This window comes from Henckelia pumila, chromosome 3, assembly GCF_033568475.1.
Source record: "Henckelia pumila isolate YLH828 chromosome 3, ASM3356847v2, whole genome shotgun sequence".
Lineage (NCBI taxonomy): Eukaryota > Viridiplantae > Streptophyta > Magnoliopsida > Lamiales > Gesneriaceae > Henckelia > Henckelia pumila.
Window position 1 is genome coordinate 177,802,579 of NC_133122.1, and position 25,063 is coordinate 177,827,641.

At 35.4% G+C, this 25,063-nt stretch overlaps 1 protein-coding gene across 1 annotated transcript; it reads right to left on the bottom strand.

Annotated features, from left to right (window-relative positions):
* Positions 1 to 9,538: 9,538 nt before the first annotated feature.
* LOC140891455 (monoterpene synthase TPS4, chloroplastic-like) lies at positions 9,539 to 12,329 on the bottom strand. Its single transcript, XM_073299948.1, has 7 exons — positions 12,166 to 12,329; positions 11,758 to 12,052; positions 11,066 to 11,447; positions 10,672 to 10,890; positions 10,430 to 10,568; positions 10,076 to 10,327; positions 9,539 to 9,992 (listed from the first exon to the last, which is right to left on the bottom strand). Exons 1-7 carry the CDS (start codon positions 12,262 to 12,264, stop codon positions 9,702 to 9,704), a joined length of 1,677 nt encoding a protein of 558 aa, XP_073156049.1. The 5' UTR covers positions 12,265 to 12,329; the 3' UTR covers positions 9,539 to 9,701.
* Between the last annotated feature and the right edge of the window lie 12,734 nt (positions 12,330 to 25,063).

Here is a 25,063-nt window from a genome sequence, read left to right on the forward strand (position 1 = left end):
TCCCAGGCTATTTACCCAACCGATGTGGGACAAACTAACATACCAATACACCAACTAAAATTTTTTAAATCATACAACAGTCCAAACGTAATAATTCGATCGCTCTACCTAGTAGGGACAATTATTGCACTCCCAACATATATATAATATATGGTATCATAAAGTTTTAACTCAAGTGTTTATCTATTTTTTTATGATTACTAGCATCCAAGCACACGTTTTACGTGTGTGATATAATATATAAATCTTATATATTTATTTTATTTTAAATATTTGATTTGAAAAAACAAAGATAGTGGGAGAAGATGGTGAGAGATGAAGATAGTGGGGTTGAATCGTTTGATTTGAAAAAAAAAAGATGGTGGGATATGAAGATAGTGGAATTGAATCGTTTTTGTCTATTTTACCCAACCACAATGAAAATACAAAGACATTATATTTTTGAGGGTATAAATATAATATTAGAATGATGTCATCATTTGCATATCAAAGCAGTTTTTAAAAGGTAGAGAAGTATTATAATATAGTAAAGATATATAGAACTATCTTTCGATACGTATATGTCACAAGTTGACACAAGAAAATGTTGGCATGAAAATCAAAATCCTAAATATTGGTCAAACTTAATTTATTACTCCACACCAACGCAAGCATGTACCCCTCAAGTTTTCATTACTAAGTAATAGCATTTTAGGTTACATGTACTACAAATTGCACTTTATATTTGAAGGCACTAGCTACTCGTGGAAAGCATTACTCCACGACACCACACGTGAATTATATGTTCGAGAGGTGAATTATTTTGAGATGTGAAATATTCTCGTTATTCTGCTTTCATTTCGTCCACAACTGCTACCTATCTTTATAGGTTGCCTTTGGTGTATAGGATTACCGTAGGATTGATGGCTTAACCAACATTTCTCTCGTCATGTGTTTATCATTTCTTTTGAAAAACAAAATTATTTTCATATTATCCTTTATCATCAATTATTATTATTATTATTAGTATTATTATTTAAATTTCATCATTCCAAAAATGTTTTAATTTAATATTAATTATTTACTCTATTTTTAGAACATATCTTATAACATAAATAAAAAATAAAATTCGCCCATATAACATATATATTATTTCTAGTAGGTTTTTGCACATGATATATAAAGGTATGGATTTTTAGAAATTATATTAGTGTTCCTGCTGGCCGGGGTGGAGGTTTTGTTTTGTATATTTGTGGAACTCTTTTCTATTGGAACATGTACATCCAGATGCGATATGATCAACTATTTGAATGGACAAATATTAGGTTGAAATCTACTTCATGTAAAATTGAATATTATTTTAGATGGGAGATGAGAGTTTGTTGTAATTGGGTTTCGAGACTTATATCTCTTCTCAAACTTGAGACTTTGATGTTAGATGAGTTATAAGTCATCGACGAAATAATATTTTTAACAGTAATTATGATGAATTTCAAATAAAGCTAATATAGATGTCATTTGAAATCTAATTTGTTCAAATCTTTACCCAAACCAAATCTCTTCCTCCAAATCGAATAATTCCATCTGATGGAACCTAAAAAATAATATAAAGCGGGGTCCAAACCTTGCTTTTCCAGAGAGTTGTGGTGTGAAACCCGGTTGATTGCCTGATTCTATACTACACTGGGAGAAACACCCTTGATATATTTATAGGAAAGTTCGAACATCTCAATTGAAAAACAAACAACTACTAAATTTTTTTTTTCAAATGAGATATTCGCTCAAACATCTTGTATAAAAAATGCACTGGGAGGAGAACCAGGAGTTTTTCCTCTCGATGTAGCCAAAGACGGATCCAGGAATAAGAATTGGGGTGGGCATGAAATTAATGTAATAAATTAAATATCATTATCCAAAAAATGTAACAAAAAAGTCATTATATTATATTGTTCAACGAAGTTTTGCCCTACGAGCTTTTGAAATCGTAAATACTGGCGAAACTTGCGGAAGCGTTCATTACATCAATTAAATAAGAAATACTAAATATGATAATTCCAGAATAACAAACGAACTAAAACCAACCTTCTCTTTACCATCCCCAGAACATGTCCTCCTCCTTATCATCTAAGGCTGCATTTGGTGTACTAGATAAAGGCGTGATAGAGTGTTCAAACCCATGCTTGTCTCGTAATTTTCACTTGTCCCCAAATCCCGAAACCCTGGGATAAAGCACTGTGCATCAGGGAAAACAGGTCCTTTAAATCGTGTGGGTTTATGAATCCTCATCCCTACAGTAAAATTGATTATGAAGGCAAGTTACTTTTTTGCCCTTGGATATTTCCATATTCATTCGGTTTCCACCCATTCAGAAGTTGATCTAGATTTCCACCTACCCTCATCAAAATGGTCGATGCATAAGTGGGTCGACGTTCAGAAACTTCGTCTTCAACAAGTGCTACGAACGAGTTAAAGATCCCTACAAGAAGGTAATTGACCTCCTACGATGAGCAATTAAAAGTAAAGCATAAACAAAATTTAATTATAACATGATTGAATTGCGAAAAATCCAAAATGATAGCTTGTTGATTTATATTCTTAATTCTGCAACAACCTTCTCGAGTTATTCAAACCAGAAAAAGGGGTATGATTCTTTATGAATGTTCTATGCACTTTGCTGAAACCAGAAAACACACAACACAATTAAAATGGCAGCAACGATGGTGGAATTCGAAAAAGCCATTGGAGAACATAAAAAGCACTAGACGTCGTTACATGAGAAATCACAAGAATCATGCATCATTTGAAATCCCCTCTTCGATAAATACAATGAATTAACAGCTAACAAATCATAATTTACCTCACGAGAGCTCACAACTATGTAAAATGCTCTAGGAAAATCATAATTTACCTCACGAGTCACGAGTGATGCAGATCTGTGATGTACGAAGAACTTGAAAATTTGAAGGAATGATGTCGGTGCCATCTTTGATCTCTCTCGTTTGTTGGGATGAATAATGAGTGTCAAAAAGCTGTGTTGGTAAATTATCGGATAAAAGTTGGAAAATGGAATTTTCGGTAATGCATAATAAATCATATATATCCCTTAGTTTTATCAAAGACAACAAAAAAATATACATTATCACATTTTAACAATCATTCACACCAAACATATCTATTTCAAATACCTTATTTTAATTATTCAATCGATATCCATCAAATTATCAATCCATCAGTTATCATGTCTCACCAACTAAACACACCCTATATCTTCTTCAACATACGGAAGGAAAAGTAAGGGGTGAGCGATCTGGGTATCGCTCAACAAGTGGGAGCCGATCGATCATATACATATACATATAATCTTTTAGCAAAACTCCATGCTTGAATTTTTAAACACAGCATAATGTAAACTTAAATCATATCATTTCATCATGGCAGAACGTATCATGATTCATACAAAGTTCCAACAGGCCATGACTTGACATAACATAGTATAACATGACATGACATGACATAACAAAACAAAACAAAACAAAACACTGCAAATCCTCTCTTTACTTGTGGCTAACTGATCAGTATCCTATATGTAATCCCTCTAAGGGGTGAGGTCATAGAACGATTATTGTTACACATCGCATCAGGGTCATAACAAATATAGTTCGGAAATTCTCTTTTCACTCCTAAATCGAGTCTTAGCAGTGTCTTAAAACCTTTTTGATTTCATACATACAACCAGGAATCATAACAAAGATTTGAACATATTATGAAGATTGAAACTTTAAAGCATACGTAATATTTTAAAACAAAGCTCACTTACTGAGTATATTTGTGCGAGTATCAACAACTAACAGATGACACTTGAACCGAAAACTTTCGAAGCAAAACTCAAAAATTCAGCCTACTGAATTTTTGAAATTCAGACAGCCTTCTTGAATAGATTCCTTAAGTGTTTTCCTTCTCAAATTCTTAGCCCTTAACCTTCGAAATAATGGGAAAAATAAGCAGAATAATGAGAATTAAATTACTAATATAACTTTTTGAAAACTAGGCAGAGAAAGCGAACAATATTTTTGACTAGAGTTGGCTCAGACGTGCACAAACACTTTAGCAGAGTAACGCCTAGAACACTTTGAAATCCCAGCAGCTTTGTTTCGAAAGTTCCTTGCTCCTTGGTGCTCGAACTTGAAGCTTAGGGGTTCGAAACTTGAGAGATTGTGTGAGAAGTAGGCTGAAGTGGGCAATTTTTTCACTTAAATTGAGGCTGAAATTCAGCCTTGATCTCATGTATTTGGCAAGGAAAATTTGCAGCTTTATTTCTTGATTTGTGATGCGTTTTGGTAGGAGAGGAAAGCTCAGTCCGAGGTTTGGTGGTCCGTTCAAGATTCTGGAGAGGGTTGGTACGTTGGCCTACCGTATAACACTACCGCCTAGTCTCGCGGCTGTGCACAACGTGTTCCATGTATCGATGTTACTGAAATATGTCTCCAATCCATCTCACGTATTGGATTATGAGCCTCTGCAGTTGACGTCAGACTTGTCGTTCGAGGAACGACTAGTGCAGATCTTAGTACGTGAGGAGCGGAGGTTTAGGATGTCAGTTCTTCCCATGGTCAAGGTCCGGTGGCTGAACAATTCAAAGGAGGAGGCTACCTGGGAGGCCGAGGCCAACATGTGGGTGCGTTATTTGGAGCTTTTCGGTACGTATATACTTCAATTTCGAGGACGAAATTCCATTTAAGGAGGGGAGAGTTGTAACGTCCCAAAAATTAGTTATCGAATTAAATGATAATTAAAAATAATTATTGAAGCGGGGGAAATAATTATTTATGCCAGATAATTTAGTTTGGAGAAATAATCAGTCTGGCTGACTGGTCAAAACCTAAGATTGACTCAATTTATTTATTGGGGAATTTACTAGTCAAGTTGACTGGTCAAAGTTCACTATTCTAGATAATTTTAAAAATGTGTTAAATTACATATTGTAGTAAAATAACACAAGAGCATTGAAATGGACAGACCGGGTCATTTTAGGACCAATTTTCTATGCATAGTAAGTGTTTTGCTCTCTCACGCACAAAACACCAAAAGCACACACTAAACCCTAACCCCTATTTTCGCCCCTCCCGTCGTCGGCTGTCATGTGCCGCCTGTCACCGTTGATTGACCCCGCCATATTGTAGCTCTCTTCGAGGCGGTCACAACCATACCAAGAATCGTGAGTTTTGATGTCCGATTGGTTCGATTCGAACCCAAAAACGCGGTTATCATTGATCATCTTCTTCCTCGTGCAAAATGGACGGATTTAAGCTTGATTTTTTTTTGTTTTTAAAGGTATTAGATTATGCTATGAGGTGTGTAGAACATTTCCCAATCTTTTTGTAGCATTTTACATGCATATATCGGACAAATATGAGCTCAAAAGCTCACGCCGCCGCAGCTTGTAATTCTTTGATTTCGGCAGCCATGGTGGTCCTTTCCGATCGTGGCTTAGTGCATTAGAATCTTCTCGCCGAGCTCTACAAGCATGCCTAATTTCAAGAATTTTGGAGTAGTTTGGACGTCGCTGCCGTCTTCTCCAATTTTTCGGCGACTGTCGGCATGTTAACCATTTTTTACCGGTTTGACGTGATAGATCCAAATATCCAAGTTTCGAGTCTAGATTCTAAACCGTGAAGCGGTGAGAACGCAATAAAGTTTGGAAATTTTTTGTCAAAGTTTGACCAGAGTTGACTAGGGTTAACTTTTGACCATTATGTGATTTTTCGTAGATCGAAAGCCAGTTGAGGAAAGTTAGAGGCAGAAATCAGCAGTTTAGGAATTGAGCTTTCCAGAATTGAAAAGTTATGAGATTCTCGAGTCCCAATCTAAGTAACCGAATAAGTTTTTCGTGCGTTTTAAACGCAAAGACATGTTATATTCTTCCTTGCTCACCCATTTAGATCAGTATATTCACTTTTTTTATGATTAAATCGTGTTGTTGAATTTGTATGTGGATATGGTAGCTCAAATTTTAAGTTTCACGCATCATTCACGTTTTTATGCATTGTGGCTTAGTTTTGGATGATTTTTCTGCCATGGTTGTGTCTTAGTTGTTGCTCACTGGTTTGGTGGCTGGGTTAGACCCTTTTGGGTCTTGGATTAAGATGGCTTGAGCTAGTGTTGGCTACGTGAAGAGCTGGATGGTTGTAAGGTTGGTCTACCTAGCGGGCAGCTCGGGCAAGGCTCGGGGCAAGTGCGTTGTCTGGGTCGGGTCAAGTGTATAGGGTCATATGTTATGGGTTTGGATCCGGGTTATTTTATTTTGAGCCGGGAAATTTATTTAGAAATCCAAGTGTTTAGTTTATTTATTTGGGTCAAGTTCATTTATTGGGTCAAGTTTGTTAGTTGGGCCAAGTTGTTGGGCCAAGCTTATTAAGTTTAAGATATTTATTGGGGCTTAATTTATTAATTAGGCTAAATTTGTTAATGGGTCTAAGTTGTTTAATTTATTTGGTTGGACTAAGTTCAAAGTTGGGCTAAGTACTATTGTGCCAATCTAAGTCTAATTGTGTCAATTTAAGTATGATTGGGCTATTCTAAGTATTTTTGGGTCAGGATAAGTGTTAATGAGCCAGTCTAAGTTTATGGGCTTTAGTTAAGGGGCAGAAACTCGAACTAGCTAGTGACAAACAAAATAGTCCGTAAATATATATTTAATAGATGTATATGTATATTTTGATATAAGTATGATTTTTTATAGAAAATGAATTAAATATATATTTACGGGCAGAATTTTAAAGAAAAATGATATTTTTATAAGTTCATGATTCATGCATGTATTTTACGCTAAGATTATGGGCATGTAAAGAAAATATTTTTGGAAAGTTGATGTGATTTGTGGCACTCATGGGATTGGAAGTTGGGATACCGGGTCCGATGACCTCTCCACTTATGTTCAGGAGCATATGGATCCCCGTGTTAAGGTTGGGTGAAGTGGCATAAGAGGCGTAGGGAATCCACGTGTTAAGGCTGGGTGAACCTCGTCGCCGCGTACGTTGGTTTATAGATTGATCAATCGCTTATGTTTATGGTCACACTTCACTGATATGACTCATAAGGAAAAAGATTTTATGATTATGACATGTCATGATTATGTTATGTATTTATGTTACGTATTATGTTTATGATCAAAATTATGATGATGTTTATGTTTATAACTCAGTATTATGCAAACGTTTTTACGATCATGCATGCATTAGATACCTCAGGATATTTTTATATGATACGTGATTGCATGCGATTTTATTATATAGTATTTGTTATTAAAAGGTAGAGCATGTTGAGCCTCTAGGCTCATTAGATCTAAATGGTTTGCATGTGAGTATGATGTTAGTCAGGAGGTTGTGGTCTCGACTGACGACGAGGATCTCTGAGCATCCGTGGCAAGCTAGCACACCCGTGACCTTCGCCAGCTCATGTTTTAGTTTATTTAATTTATGTTGGGATATTTTATGCAATGAGTTATTTTCCACGCATGTTTACCATTTCTAGTCATTTGCATGGATTTTTAATCAGTTCGAGTATTTAAATTTTTGACATGCAATCGATTTTTATTATGTATTAAATTTTATGAAAATATATTTTAAGTATAGTTCCATATATGTATGGGCATATGTGCAACATAAAAAAAATTATCAAGGAAATGTCGTTTCAGCAGGAGTCACCAGAGTTTTCTATATTAAGACTTTATTCGGTACTTATTCATTTGATAGGATTGTATATTGAGTTTTCTGTCAAGTTAATAGTTGGTTTTTAGTTTTTCGCAGTATCTATGATTTAGTTTCTCTAATTATGATTATATGTTTAAGTTAATTGCATGCCTAAGTAATTAATCTACCTAGTAGGTGATCTGGGTAGAGTCATTACACTATAGTATCATATTTCACCCAAAAACAGCTTAGTTCGGGCGGTGCAACAAAAGATCAAATGGAGTTCAAGCAGAAAAATCAAAAAGTGCTCATTCCAAGTTGCATGTTCATAAACTTAGAACTCTTTCTTACTATATGTTTTAGTCTTCGGTTATAACATGAAAGTTGTTGTTTGTGCTACATAGAGTCCATTCATGGAAACCAATTGTCCTAGAACTCACCGGAATAATACTTTTCCCGCGACAAATTAGTGGCATGCCCACTGTTTTGAAAATAAAAATTCTGGGCATAACCGACTGTGTTTTTAAATTACCTTTGAATACAAATGTTTTCGTTGAGACATATCGGCTGGAGAATTCCGGCCTAGAGTGGCGGTCGGAGCACGATCACGTTCTAGTGAAGCAGTACGTGTAACACATGTGTTGTGTTATTTTCATATTTTGAACATTTTCGAAGGTTTCTACACAAATTTTAGACTTGGATTTAAAATTTCACAATTTTTGGACTAGTATACGAATTTTTATGAATTTTTAATGAAAAACCAAAACCACTTACACATGATTTTGAAGTTGGTTAGGAGCGAGATTGAGGCCTCTGTTTTCAATCATGCACATTGTTTTTGGACTTGAGTAGAAAAGAAAAATTGTTCCCTTTAATGTCTAGTATACCTAGGGTCTGACCAATGATCAGAAAAGTTACCGGAAGTAGCATTTCTGGTGATCAAATCACTTGAAAAACACCGTGAAAATATGAAATTTGGGCAAAATAGACGGAGAATCCCAAAATATTTTCGGTGAAAAAATTGTAGAACTCCATGAAATACACTTCTAAAGCACACACGATACAATATGCATCATGCATATCACAGACCAAGACATCACGCACAAGCGCATCACTCACACACACGGCACAAGACATTAATCTTGTGGAACACATTCAATGATCGACAACTGAAGCTTAGCGCAACTGAACAACTTGCCACAATTTATGACTAAGATTAATTTCTTATCTCTATCTTTCTTTGTGGTGTCTCTCTAAGTATTTGATCCTTATTAGTTAACTCAAGATTGTAAACGAATGACTGAATGGAGCCTGGACACCAGTCGTTGAATCGGATTTATGACTGAACAACGCGGATTCAGTCCGAAAAGTGATTCCAATAAACAATTTCAAATCCGGGTAAATGGTTCGTCTGAACAACATGACTTCGGTCTGGTATCGTGAGTTCACCAGCTTGGCTTGTAAATGATCGAATGTACTGGTTTCAGTTGAGTACGTGGAAAAGAGTGTTACACAAAATATTGGTGGTTAGCCACCTCTTTAGCCCCTGATATTCACTCTGGAATATGGAATAATCACTGCACATTCTTGATATTTGCTTATTGCCTTGTTTCACAGCAGTACATCATAACATCATGTTGACAATTATATCTTCGCATATATAATATTATTTGATTTTGTATATAAATGTAAGCCCAGATTATTACCCCACTATATTCTCAATGACTTAACCTCGGTTTTCTTCTATTTACTGTAAATTACAGATACAGCCACACTCGAAGGAAAGTTAAGCAAGGGTATATTAGATTGTCATGTAGTACTATTTTGTAATAAAATATATGGTATGATTTTGAGTTTGCATGACTTGATTATACACTGTTATGTATTTAAATATATTTTAGATACGTACATTTAACAACTAATTTTTAAAATAATATCAAACAACTTATAAGCTTATAAAACATCTTTATATAAAACGCATAAGTTTATTATCTATTATATTTTAAATAAGTTTATGAAACAGTACTATGTAATTTAATTGGTTATAGGTTCGAGAAGTTTAATTTGGGCGGTTCTTTTAAAGCTAGACAAGTAGCTATATTCTTGATGATGATAAATGGCCCCAGAAGTTCTGCACATATTGAGGCACACATTGATAAGAGATAAAGGCCATATGTTGGAGTCCAACAGATTGGTATTCATCTCCATCCATGCCTGTCTGATGGATTGTTTGATGCATTCTCTTGCTTCATCTTCACTTGACAGATTCTTTTCCTTCATCAACACCGGTATCAGCGAAGCGTTATCTCCGAAATCTTGTTCTTCCTATGAACAAGGAAATATATAAATTAAATAGATATTGTGGATCTCTTGGATTACAAAACATTACTGCATGCTAAAAGACTTACCTTTGAAGTGCCAAGATCGTCCCAAAGTCGAAGAATCCTCCCAGAAGTTGAAAATAATCGAGGGTATGGTTTGCGCATGAATTGTATATTGTGATTGGTGATTCCTTCTCCCATCAAGAAGAATGAGTGTACTAAAGCCATGTATGACCCTCCTGTTGTAACTGCGTTCTCTATGTAATCTTCCACACTTGGTATTTGTCCATTTTGGAACCACTTGGCCTCAACCATATAAGCTTCAATGGTATCGATCCACTGTCATCGTTACATAAGTTAATTGTTGCTTTAACAAAAATGACCAGTGAATTTATATATAAAAAGCAACAAAAAAAAGTTTGTTTATATATAATTAATTACCACTCTTGCAAGGAAATGGAGAACGTTTATCCCATGTTGTTTGAGAATGTTTTGGGCTATCTCTGTAGTTGTGTTGTATAATGCCATGTAGCATATTTTCATGTAATCGGGTAGATTCTCTATTGCGTCCACATCCCATCTGCAACAGATTAATTAAAATATATATATAACCTCATGATTTCATATAAATGCATGCAATGTGAGTTTTAATTAATTATAATAAGAAATAAATATATAATTACTTTTGAATTGCGAGGGTGAAGCGTGAAAGGTCATCTATGGTGCCAAATTTGTCGAAAACATCATCGATAGTGATTAAAAGGGCTATGGTTTTCGCAATCTCCATTCGAACACCCGAGTATCTGGGATCTGGGAAAATTCCAACGGCCCAGAAAAAGCATTCTCCCTCCGGATCCCTTGCGAAACTCAATTTACCGACGAGGCCTAATTGTTTCCACCACCTAATTAAAAAAATACATAAACTATATGTATACACGTGAAACATGTTCATATCCATAAAACCAGTGGTTTTAGAGGTTGCAAACATTATCTTAGAGTTGTACATATCATATGTGTGTCGGTTCCAAAATCATGGTTAGATTCATGTAGTACAACAAACAATAATTGTAAGTATACCTTCTGAACTCCGCGAGCTCCGTCTTGTGCAATAACTGGACATCGTTGTAATCTAACCTTGCAAGTTCAAGAAGATGTGGGCTGCCGTGGATTTGTGTGCTGCAATCTTCGATGCATCGTCTCGACTCCAACCTCACCATTCTATGGTGCCTGGGAAGCTCCAGAGCACGGCTGATCCGCCGGGAAAGATCGCCGTCCGCCGCCCACGTGTTTTTAACTGATGAAGCTAATTGAGTTTCTGTGAATTTCATGGCCTCCAACAGTACATCCTCACCAATCGCTCCTAAATACGATGCTTCGAACAAATTCAGGAGTCCCTCGTCTCGGTTCAAGGATTTCTTCCATTTTCCCTTGTGCTCTTCCATAAATTTTTCAAAAACATCTGCGTGTAAAATTATTATGGCGGACATTTGTCAATATGTTTTGGCTAATTGCATACATTACTTTAACTCACTGTTTTTCAAATTTTGAACCAAAAATACCCCTGAAAACTCGTATTCACAGGGGGTCAATGCTCAAAATTTGAAAATATAAGGATGTATGAGTATTTAGTTGAAGTTTACGTTATGTGTTGATGGTCCAAAAGTTAAGTCGAACTATATGACATAACAGGGATCGGAAAGAAAAATAACATCTAGGTTGTAACATTGAAAAATCAGAAATTTAAGAATTTGGTGGCACTTGAATATTACCACAGCTAACTGGTCTCAGTTGTTGCCTGAGCAGCCGGAAACGAAGAGCAGTTGCATGAAGGTCATCTTCTTCGTATGAATTATCCCATTCGCTTAGCTTTTCTAACCACAAATTGATTTCATCTTCGAAGTGGTATCCAATTCCCAGCCATTGAAGGTTGTCTATCACCTTCATCGCTTCGACCGGCGGCTCTAAATAATATTGCAGTGATCTTTTTAGTTCCTTTCTTGTGTTTTCTTTCAATTCTTCAATGACTACGGTACTCTGTTTCAGACCCAGTACTCTCTCGTTTTCCTGCGGGAAAAAAGGAAAAAACATATATGACTTGTTAATCATGCATATATATAATTAGTAACACATAGATTTTGAAAGCATGATGCGGTGATTAATTAATTAGTAGTACTCACAGGAGTTGATGCGATTGCTAGGCACTTGAACTTGAGAAGGCGAGGATTTTTAAGCAAAGTAAAATTGAAAGAAATGCAATGGCATTGTATCGACGACATTCTAGTTTCGTGTGATTAATTGTTTGTGATGATGTCTTCAAAAGTATGCATCCTTGACATAAAAGGATGCATTTTATACGTGAAATAGGTCCCAATCTTGTTTCAAGTTTTACAAAAGACTACGGATTTCCATTACCAAAAAAACAGAGATATTAAAAACCGTAACAACAATATGCAACTGTTTCAAATAATTGCGACGGTTTTTAAAAATCATTGCAAGTGCAACCGTTGCAAAATTAAACTAAATTTTGCAACGCTTTTTAAAAAACCGTCGCAACGATTTTTTAAAACCCGTCGCAAATTGCTTTCTCTCCATTTTCGATCATTCAACTGGCCATTACTCCTTCGTTTTTTGGCTAGATTTCGAAAATAATCATAGATTCGGAAACTGAAAGGAAATAATGGTTGCACATAAACAGTTTGAGGTGTTGTCACAAAGTGTTGACAACACCTACTATAACACCTTGAGTAATTTGCAGCAAAAAATAATTTTAAGCGTGTATAAAAAATAAGCAACCAAATAAATAGACTCAAATAAATTAAGCAAGAGTATAAAATACTCTTGCAGCGCCTCAGGGCAAAATTTCACTAGAAAATTTTTCAAAGAGTTTTACAACCCTAAAACTAGTGATTATTGTAAAAATTCAATTTCTCAAAACAATTGAGAAATAAAGAGTAAAAGTTCTCCTAAAAATTCTATGTGGAATAGAATAAAGAAAACGAAATAAGGAGAAGAAAATCTTTGTTGCCAAAACTCGTGTTCATCACACTTTTCGATTATTGATCTTCAAGTGTTCTTCAATGCTTCAAGGCAACATACGACCGATACAAGCTTTTCCAAAGATCTTCAGAATTCTCTCGTGTACTTCAAGTTCTTTTGGTAAATCTCACGGTCTCTCTCTGTGTATCTTCCTTTTCCTTGTGCACGCATATCTTCAATAAAAAGACCAAGAATCCTTCTTTAGAATGTTTCCTTGTAGGCGTAGGACTCTAGATCTTGATCAAGATAAATCTACACAATAAAGAATTAAATCAATAGATATACGATAATACCATAATCTGATAAACTTAATCATATTTCAAATCAAGTTAATCAAATAAATAAATAACTTCATGTCAAAGAAAGACAAAAGATAATAAATAAAATCTTTTTCAAAATAAGATGATTTTAAGGAATAAAATATTCCTTTCAATCTCCCCATTTTTGCCTTTCTGGACAAAACACAACGAAATTCCCCCTTAATCAAAACTCCCCCTGAATAGATTCTTCCCCTAAGTATAAGCATAGGTGTTGTCATAAGATGTTGGCAACATCTAGCTATGACACCTCAAATCAGAAAACATAAGTGCAAGGAGAAATAATCATACGAAACAACAGAGCAAACACCAAAACAGTTTTGATTAGGGCCAGAGCAAATCAGAGCAAAAGCAACAAAATTTTTAACCTAAAATAAAAACAAATAAACTAGTAAAACCAAAAACTACGATTAAAATTGATTGCTCTTTGAGTCAACTTCTTCACTTTCTTCTCCCCCTTTTTGTTCAGACGGGCCAGCTCCACTTAAAAGAGACTCATAGTGAGCTTTTAACCCTTCGTAGTAGGCAAGATCAGCCTTTGCTTGTGCAATCTTCTGCTCAGCATGCACCAATTGAGCTTGAATGAACGTCGAATCAACAGCATAAGCAGCAGAAGGGGGTACAAAAACAGCAGCATCATAGGAGGTGTTGGCAGCACCTGCCATGACACCTGCATAATCAGCAGTCTCAGACCAAGGAAGGTCTATCTTCCTATTTCCTTTGAGCAATACCGGTGCAATCTTTAGAAACTCCCCAGGCTCAATAAGTACTTCATCATCATCCTTCTCAATCTCTTGAGACAGCAACATAGAGTAAATGAGTGATGGATAAGGCAACTTCAAAGTAGGTTGAGCGCCGTCTGCAAATGCCATGACTATGTCAAACACGAGTCGGCCATAATTGAAAGCAATTCCAGTACCAATAGCATAAAAAACAGGGGCTTGATGCTTGGTAACCACACTGGAATTTCCAGATGGAGTCCAGGTCTTCATGGCAGTTTTATGAAGAACAGAGTAAAAGGACGTAAGCTTGGCTGCTGACAATTTCTTAGGATGTGCTGGGTACGCAGTGGCATGCCCCCCCGTGATGACAGATATCATTTCATCCATGGTTGGTAGAGCAGCATCATCAGAGGCAGGAGTCTGAAGGAATCCATTTATAATGGCAGGGCTGAAAGAGAAGATCTGCCCTCGCACATAAACTTTACCATACTTCATGTATCTTGGATCCTTCACAGCTTCAGTGAGATTGCAGTAAAACTCACGCACAATCTCTCTGCAATACGAACTAGCAGTAGTAACAATAGACAGAAGGTTCCTTACCTCAAAAAATTTCACCATATTTTGAGCTCCATAGCTCTCCATATCAATGTTATGCTCTTCCAAAAACTCTCTATCAGCATAATTCTCCCAGCGATTAGCAATTTCTTTGAAATAAAAAGCAGATGAATATGACGAATTTACCCGATACTCTTCTCCTAAGGTGTTGTCCAGGGTGTCGGCAACACCTTCCTTAGCACCTTCCTCTTCTTCTTCAGAGTCATCAGAATCTGACTCTTCTTCCAACTCATTCTCAGCATCTGAATCTTCACTCGAATCAGAGCTGGAACTATCAGAAGGTTGAGGGCGATTGTCAGCATATTCCTGAAGCATCTCTTCATCAGGTTCATCCTCGGATTCTGGAACAGGAGCAGTAGCAGTGGATATAGGCTTCTTGCCTTTTGACTTCTTCATTTTAGCCATAAACTGGGCTATAGACATTTCTTCATCATCGGACGGAGCAGGATGAGCAGTATATGTCTTCTCAAAATTAGCAGCAGATGCGGATGCATCTTTTTCATCAGCAGCAACAGGGAATTCTGACTCTGAAGAGTCACTATCAAATGATGAACTCCCCTTTGACTTTTCTTCAGATTCAAATGGAACGGGAATGGTTGAAACAGAGGGTTTTATTGCACTTGCTTTTCCCCTCTTTCGATGTACCAACTTAAAATCTTCATCGGAGCTCGCATCACCAGATGAAAATTCGGTGTCAACCAAAGAAGGTCTTGATGGTTGACCCTTCCCACGAAAATGCTTCGATGTCGTGTAATCAAGATTGTAGCCTGCTTGTCTCTTTGATCTACGGGTTAAGGGTTTCGTAGGAAATACCTTATTCAGCACAGACATATCAGGAAAATTTTCTACATCGATTTCATTGTCTGGATCTCCTGGAGCGATGGAGTCCAAAAGCACTGGTTCTTCGGTAACAGGGACAATTGCTTGTTCAACCACGGGGTGTGGTGATGTAGGTGTAGTGACACCTTTCGCAGCATCTTCAGTGTAGCCCATCTCAGAACGGATATCGTGTGAATCAAAACTTTTTTCTGTCATTTGAATACGTGAGAACGAAAGGCAAAGAATGACAATTAGGGCACAAGAATCAGAGAGTCAGAATATTGAGGTGCAAGACGAAACAAGGAGATAACTTATTTCCAAAAACAGATAAGAACATAAATATAAAAGGCACCAAATCTTTCATATTCTTACTCGGAATCTGAGTAGGCCCCAACGGTAACAAAGTTCCTAACGGTAACAAATCCGATTTAATTAGGCAATAAATCCCTTTGGTTTCCTCCGATAATTTTGGCCCAAATATTTCACCAAATATTTCCAAATTTAACTCTTCATCAGAATTTAACACCACTGAAACAAAATTCAATCACATTCAAATTCAAAAATTCAGAGAATAGGGCAAAAATCACAAATTTTGTTCGATCGGAATTCATAACCTTTTGGCCAAAAATATTCACAAATCAAAATATGCATGTCCTAATTATGTCTAAAACAGAATGCGAAATAAACTTAAAATGCAATTATGTGCACAAATAATATGTTGACAAGCGAGGTGTTATCCACGATGTTGGCAACATCTTCCAGTAACACTTCAGGATTCAAAAAACTTAACTTCCTCTTTCATTATTTTACAGAAGTGGTAGCCTGCACACTAAAGGAACGATCTTCAAATGGACCCCTCTAGGTAACTTTTTCCATTTGCTTCTGATTATCAAAAAAATTTGATGATTGATTTAATTCAAGCTTAATCATTTCGTTTTTTTGTTATTTTGATATGCAAAGTCACTTTTCATTTGGGACATGATCATGGAATACATGAACGTCCCTCCACTACTATGTGACTTAGTCAGAACTTTTCTTCAATTAATCCATATTAAGCTGTAAAATATTTTGCACAGAATCCTGAGTGAAAACCAGTCAATGGTTACAAAGTATCCAACACATCACTAAACAGAATGAATGCATGTATGCAAAAATGCCTAAGATCCTAAGAGTGCTCATGCATGAAAAGGTATTGTCACAGGGTGTTGGAAATACTCCTGACAACATCTAAGTTCTGTCTATAATGCACACATACTGAGAGACTTCCTTAGACTGGAAAATCTCTCGAAATCCAAAGCTTTTGTGAATATATCAGCTAATTGGTTATTAGTTCCAACAAACTCAATTAAGATTATGCTTTTCTTGACCAAATTTCGAATGAAGTGATGTCTAATGTCAATGTGTTTGGTTCGAGAGTGTTGTACTGGATTTTTGGATATATCAATGACACTAGAATTATCACAGTACACAATAGAAATATCACTCTTAATTTCATAATCATTCAACATTTGATTCATCCATAGGAGTTGAGAGCAACAACTACCAACAGCAACATACTCAGACTCGGCAGTAGAGAGTGAAACACAGTTTTGTTTCTTACTGTACCATGACACTAAGTTATTCCCCAAATAAAAATATCCTCCTGAAGTACTCTTCCTCTTATCTAAATCCCCAGCCCAATCAGCATCACTAAACCCTACCAAATTCGAATTGGTTTCTTTAGTGTACCACAAACCCAAATTCAAAGTTCCAGCCACATACTTCAGTATACGTTTTACGGCCTTTAGGTGAGTGATTTTTGGGTTAGACTGGTATCTAGCACACAAACAAACACTATACATGATATCTGGTCTAGTAACACTCAAATACAAAAGACTACCAATCATGCTTCTATAGAGGGTGTTGTCAACACCTTCGGCAACATCCTCCCTAGACAGCTTTTCATTAGACCCCATAGGTGTGCGCATGTGCTTAGTGTTATCATTTAGAAACTTCTTCACGAGATTTTTAGCATACTTGCTTTGACACAGAAATATATCATTATGTATTTGTTTTACTTGCAAGCCCAAGAAGTAAGTTAACTCTCCAACCATGCTCATCTCAAATGTAGAAGACATGCACTTCATAAAATCATCAACTAGTTTATCATTTGAAGTACAAAATATTATATCATCCACATAAATTTGGAAAATTAAGATATTACCTTGAGACTTTTGCACAAACAAAGTCTTATCAACTTCACATCTTTTGAAACCAATATTGAGCAAGTACTCAGTAAGTCTCCCATACCATGCACGTGGTGCTTGCTTCAATCCATACAATGCCTTTTTCAACTTATATACATAGTCAAGATGATTTGGATCCTCAAAACCCTTAGGTTGTTTCACATAGACTTCTTCATTTAGGATCCCATTTAAAAAGACACTTTTTACATCCATTTGAAAAAGTTTCATTCCCATGTAACATGAAACAGCAAGAAAAATTCGGACAGACTCAATGTGGGCTACAGGAGCAAAGGTTTCATCAAAATCCACCCCTTCAACCTGTGTATACCCTTGAGCTACCAACCTAGCTTTATTTCTAATGATGTTTCCCGACTCATCAGTTTTATTTTTGAAAATCCATTTAGTTCCTATGACATTTCCATGAGCAGGACACGGTACCAGGTACCAAACATCATTCCTCACAAATTGTTCTAACTCTTCGTGCATAGCATTGACCCAAAATTCATCTTTTAATGCTTATTCAACCTTTTTGGGTTCAATGTTTGACACGAAATAGGAAAAACGTACCTGAGAATACATAGAACTCATGCATAACAAACCTGCCATATTTCGATAATCCACTTTCTCTTTCCTTCGAGTTTGCAAGTCTCCATGCACATCTCCAATAACCTGTGAGGTTGGGTGATTCTTCTGAATTCTGCTTGAAACATTCTTTCCAGTTTCATTTACCTCACTGTTTTCATCAATATTCTCATCAGTAGTCTTTTCAACTATTGATTCTGGATTTTCTGTAGGAGGTGTTGTCAGAGGTGTTGGCAACACTCCTTTGACAACATCTATATTTCCAGAATTTTCCAGCAGATCATCAACATCATCCTCAGTTGTTTTCTTCTTTAGATCTGCAGAATCATCAAAAACAACATTAATTGACTCAAAAATAGTCCTTGTTCTCAAGTTATACATCCTATAAGCTCGGCTATTTGATGAATATCCTAAGAACATGCACTTATCACTCTTTGCATCAAATTTAGCAAGATGATCTCTATCATTCAAAACGTGACATACACATCCAAAAACATGAAAATATTTAAGGTTTGGCCTCTTTCCCATGAGAAATTCATAGGAGGTCATAGTAGTACCATTCCTCAAATAGACTCTATTTGAAATATGACATGCAGTATTCAAGGCTTCAGCCCAAAAACGTTTTGAAATATTTTTAGAACTTAGCATCACTCTTGCCATTTCTTGCAAAGTCCTATTTTTTCTTTCGGCAATTCCATTTTGTTGTGGAGTTTTAGGGGCAGAAAATTCATGAGAAATACCTTTCTTATCACACAAGCTAGCAAAAGAAGAGTTTTCGAACTCCTTACCATGATCAGTACGAATTCTGATTACCTTCAGATTGTATAGGTTCAAAATCTTAGTGAGCAGCTTCTTGAATGCATCATATGTGTCCTATTTTTCTCTCAGAAAGTTTACCCAAGTATATCGTGAAAAATCATCCACATAAACAAAAGAGTATTTCTTACCACCGAAACTTTCAACATCCATTGGACCCATCAAGTTCATATGTAAAAGTTCAAGGCAGCGTGTTGTCACAGATGTAGGCAACACCTCGTGTGACACCCTAGTCTGCTTCCCTTTCTGACATGCTTCACACACAAATGGAATACCAGATTTTAAGTTAGGCATACCTCTCACAGCATCTAACTTACTCAAGTTCTTTAATGTCTTGAAATTTGCATGACCCAATTTTTGATGACATAAATCAAACTCATTAACTTTGGTGTGTTTACAAGACATCTCTTCTCCGAGTTGATAGCAGTTTTCGGATGACCTAGTACCTGTCATGACACAGAGATTTGATTCATCAAAAACTTTGCATAATTTCTTATCAAATTGCACATGCAAATTATCATCACAAAATTGGCTTATGCTTATTAGATTCGCGGTTAATCCTTCAACATGAAGCACATTGCGAAGCTTGGATAGACCAGCAATATTCAGAGTCCCTTTTCCGACAATGTTTCCCTTTGAACCTCCTCCATAGGTTACTTTTCCACTTTTCTGTTCAACATAATCAGAGAGAAACTTCTTGGAACCTGTCATGTGACGAGAGCTACCGCTATCAAAGTACCATGCACCTGAAACATTAGTTCTCAAAGCAGTATAAATCATATGACATTGAATATCAGCTTTTGGTACCCAAATCTTTCTTACATAAGATCTGTTTCTAGGGATGTTGTGGGGAGGTGTTGGCAACACCTTAGATACAGATCTATACCTATAGTCTTCCTGCAGCTTAAAATAGTATGGTTTAATGTGACCAGGTCTATGACAGTAGTGACAAATGTACTTACGTTTCCTTCTAGACTTTGAAGGGTCAGTAGGCTGTGGCTTTGATTTTGTAGGATCAACTGGTAAGGCCTTTTTGCTTGAGATTTCTGTACTGCTACTTTCCTTGACAAACACAGGCCCTTTCGAACTTTCTCCAATCTCAAATATGCTGTTTTCAAAACCTAAACCATCCATACCATCTCTTCCCATCATGAGTAGAGAATCAAGCTTGGAGGTGCTTGAGTTGAACTTAGCCAATGTAGCTTTTGCCTTTCCGAGTTCTTCCTTTATTTGGCTTAACTCGATGTCTTTCTTACTCAGCATGACTTCCAGCCTTGACACATCAGCCTTTAAATCAGAATTTTCCTTTGAAAAGATAGTATTCACTTTATTCCTTTCGATCCAATCAGTATGTAATTCTTCAAACATCATCCGAGCTTCTTCTATGGACATTGTCTCTTCACCTGTATCATTATCACACATATTATCAGTAATGGAGGAATTCAAACAAACTGGCCTTTGGGAGATGTTGCGGCCAGGTGTGGCAACACCTGTGGCAACACCTAAAGGATTTACTTGAAATTTCTTCTTTTTATCCAATAAGACAGATAAGGCAGTGTGACTCTCTTCATCTTCATGTTCTTCTTCTTCTGACTCTTCATCACTTAAAGATGTGTTCATCCATTTCCTAAGCGTGTTGGCACACTCGTTTGCATAGTGTCCAAATCCTTGACATGCATGACATTGAACAGTGTCCAACTTCTTTGGAATAACCTTCTTTTTCCCTTTCGACATAATTCGAGGCTTAGGAGTATTAGTAGGCTTCCTTGGTGACTGTTCTGGTCCAGTAATCATTAGGGGCTTGTTGGAGAACATTGAAGCCTTGAGTTTTTGATCCGTTTTTCTTGACTCTTTCATCCTCTTCAAATAATCATTGAATTTTCTAGTCATGAGAGAGATCGAATCATCTTCTAAATCAGATTGATGAACTTCTTGATGGAATTGAATATATTCCTCATATGAAGGCTTTGAAGCTTGAAGAGCTATTGACTTTCCTTTATCCTTCTCTTGCTCTTTATTGTTCATCTCAAAAACTTGAAGAATGCTTATCAGTTCAGTCATCTTTATCTTTGAAGTGTCTTTTACTTCTTCAAGCGCCCAAATCTTCCCATTGAATCTTTTAGGCAAGGAACGAAGAACCTTGTTCACCATGGTTTCACTAGCAATAGGTCCTCCAAGAGCATGCTCCTCTGTAGCTATCTCCCTAAGTTTTTTATCATAATCAGCAATAGTCTCATTCTCATCCATCCTGATATTTTTAAATCTTATGTTTAACAGTCTCAATCTTGTTCTTCTCACGCTATCAGTTCCTTCACAGTGTTCTTGAAGAGCATCCCATGCATCTTTAGCAATAGTGCAGTTAGATATGATCCCATACATCCTCATATCTACAGTTGCAAAAATTGCATTGAGTGTTTTAGCATTGTAGCTTGAACTTTGTGTTTCCTCGGTAGTCGAAGTTTCTTCTTTCTTGATGATATATTCTCCATCTTCATCTTGCGTCGTTGGAGGAGTCCAACCAGTCAGAATACTTTGCCAAGCATGAACATCCATAGCCTTAATAGTATATCGTATCTTATTCTTCCATAGTGCATAATTCGTGCCATCAAGAACTGGAGGTTTCAAGAACGAGTTCGCAACAGACGATGAGTCCATCTTTTCCTTTTAATAAAATAAGCAAACCAAGATTAGTTCTTAGTGTATCAAGAAGATGGCTCTGATGCCACTTGAAAGGAAATAATGGTTGCACATAAATAGTTTGAGGTGTTGACAACACCTACTATAACACCTTAAGTAATTTGCAGCGGAAAATAATTTTAAGCGTGTATAAAAAATAAGCAACCAAATAAATAGACTCAAATAAATTAAGCAAGAGTATAAAATACTCTTGCAGCGCCTCAGGGCAAAACTTCACTAGAAAATTTTTCAAAGAGTTTTACAACCCTAAAACTAGTGATTATTGTAAAAATTCAATTTCTCAAAACAATTGAGAAATAAAGAGTAAAAGTTCTCCTAAAAATTCTATGTGGAATAGAATAAAGAAAACGAAATAAGGAGAAGAAAATCTTTGTTGCCAAAACTCGTGTTCATCACACTTTTCGATTATTGATCTTCAAGTGTTTTTCAATGCTTTAAGGCAACACACGACCGATACAAGCTTTTCCAAAGATCTTCTGAATTATCTCGTGTACTTCAAGTTCTTTTGGTAAATCTCACGGTCTCTTTCTGTGTATCTCCCTTTTTCTTGTGCACGCATATCTTCAATAAAAAGACCAAGAATCCTTCTTTAAAATGTTTCCTTGTAGGCGTAGGACTCTAGATCTTGATCAAGATAAATCTACACAATAAGGAATTAAATCAATAGATATACGATAATACCATAATTTGATAAACTTAATCATATTTCAAATCAAGTTAATCTAAGAAATAAATAACTTCATGTCCAAGAAAGACAAAAGATAATAAATAAAATCTTTTTCAAAAAAGGATGATTTTAAAGAATAAAATATTCCTTTCAGAAACCCCACGACGTAGGCTTTCTTGTGATACCCATTTTTTGAATTTTTTAGATTGATTCCGTCGAACAATTTTTTTTCCGCCATCGTCGCCGAACGCCGCCTGTTGTGGGAGAAAGGTGATTTCGGTTTCTTGGAGTTTTATTTCGTAGTTTATGTATTATAATTTCGATTCTAAGGTTTAAAATTTGGGGATTTTGGGTCTTTTGAATTCCAATAATAGATATATGTTATATTGTTGATTATAGGTACAATATTCTAGCCGATTAGAGGTATTGATTATTTTTCGAAAATTATTTAAGCATTATTTCGAATTTCCAATATTATTATTGTGGTTTGTCGATTTTTATAGTGCTTACCAATTGATGATTGGATGTGTAGATGCTTTAGAAAATTTAAATAAGAGTTTGAGGAATTTTGGTGATTTTTCGGAAATTTTTTGAGCATTATTTCACTTTTTCAGAATTATTAAATTGTGGATGAATTTGTCGAGTTTTAGTGCTTAATAATTGATGTTTGGATGAGTGGATGCTTTCCAAAATATAAATACGACTTTGTGGAATTTTGTAGAATTTTCATAATTTTTTTCAGCATTATTTTGAATTTTTATTTTTATTAAACTGTGGTTTATCCAGTTTGTGCTTGATAATTGATGTTTGGATGAGTAGATTCTTTACAAAATATAAACACAACATTGTGGAATTTTGTAGAGTTTTTCGGAAATTATTTAAGCATTTTTTAGATGTTTGTGGAATTATTAAATTGCTGTTTGTCCAGTTTTAGTGCTTAATAATTGAATTTTGGATGACTAGGTGATTTAGAAAATTTAAATAAGAGTTTGTGGAAGTTTGGTGATTTTTCGGAAATTTTTTGAGCATTATTTCAATTTTTCAGAATTATTAAATTGTGGATGAATTTGTCGAGTTTTAGTGCTTAATAATTGATGTTTGGATGAGTGGATGCTTTACAAAATATAAATACGACTTTGTGAAATTTTGTAGAATTTTCATAATTTTTTTAAGCTTTATTTTGAATTTTTATTTTTATTAAACTGTGGTTTGTCCAATTTGTGCTTGATAATTGATGTTTGGATGAGTAGATTCTTTACAAAATATAAATACAACTTTGTGGAATTTTGTAGAGTTTTTCGGAAATTAGTTAAGCATTTTTTAGATGTTTGTGGAAATGTTTGTGGAATTATTAAATTGTGGTTTGTCCAGTTTTACAGTGTGTTTGGATGTCTAAAAAATAGAATTTGGAATTGGATTTGGAATTGGATTTGGATTTGGATTTGGATTTTAAAATCCATTGAATTGAAATTCCATTATGTGTTTGGCAAAAAGTTAAAATATATTTTGGAATTTGATAGTATAAATTTTGGATAAAGTTTAAAAATAATTTTATTGCTTTATAAACTCAAATCCCGTGAAATCTCGTGAAATCCGACCAATTTTGTCAAGATTTCACTTAACTAATTGAAATCCTATGAAATCCCACCAAATACCAATCCCGTTTTAAAATCTCCAGTTGCCAAACACTAAAACGATATTTCTAATTCCAAATCCCGTCCAATTCCCGTGATCCAAACACAGTGTTAGTGCTTAATAATTGAATTTTGGATGAGTAGGTGCTTTAGAAAATTTAATTAAGAGTTTGTGGAATTTTGGTGATTTTTCGGAAATTTTTTGAGCATTATTTCAATTTTTCAGAATTATTAAATTGTGGATGAATTTGTCGAGTTTTAGTGCTTAATAATTGATGTTTGGATGAGTGGATGCTTTATAAAATATAAATACGACTTTGTGAAATTTTGTAGAATTTTCATAATTTTTTTAAGCATTATTTTGAATTTTTATTTTTATTAAACTGTGGTTTTTCCAGTTTGTGCTTGATAATTGATGTTTGGATGAGTAGATTCTTTACAAAATATAAATACAACTTTGTGGAATTTTGTACAGTTTTTCGGAAATTAGTTAAGCATTTTTTAGATGTTAGTTGAATTATTAAATTGTGGTTTGTCCAGTTTTAGTGCTTAATAATTGAAGTTTGGATGAGCACTATAAAAATCGACAACGCAAATTGTGGTTTGTCTAGTGATGCGATATGTTGAGAAAACTCTTGCATTATCTTGAGTATATAAATTATTCAGGTTAGTTACCTACATCATTCTCTAACGACTAAAAGTGTTGTTGGACTAGTTTTAATTAATACATGGATACGAACAATGGTTCGAGCTCCGGTCATATTCCTCCTACACAGCCCGATGGTCATATCTTGATCTAGCCTGGATATGGAGAGTAAGTTTATATTAGTTAATTCATTATGAACATATATTAAATTACAACGTATTACGATTTTTTAATTAAGTGTTACGAAATAACTCTCCGCTTTCTTCCGTACAAAACCGGTGTTCCTAAATTCCTCAAGA

Bases quoted from the DNA above. Each gene is read 5' to 3' on its own strand.
- LOC140891455 (XM_073299948.1), bottom strand. From the start codon at position 12,264: ATGTCGTCGATACAATGCCATTGCATTTCTTTCAATTTTACTTTGCTT. The intron at 10,328-10,429 runs GTAATTAATTAT...TAACGATGACAG, and splicing joins TCCATTTCCTTGCAAGAGTG to TGGATCGATACCATTGAAGC. The intron at 9,993-10,075 runs GTAAGTCTTTTA...CCTTGTTCATAG, and splicing joins ACGATCTTGGCACTTCAAAG to GAAGAACAAGATTTCGGAGA.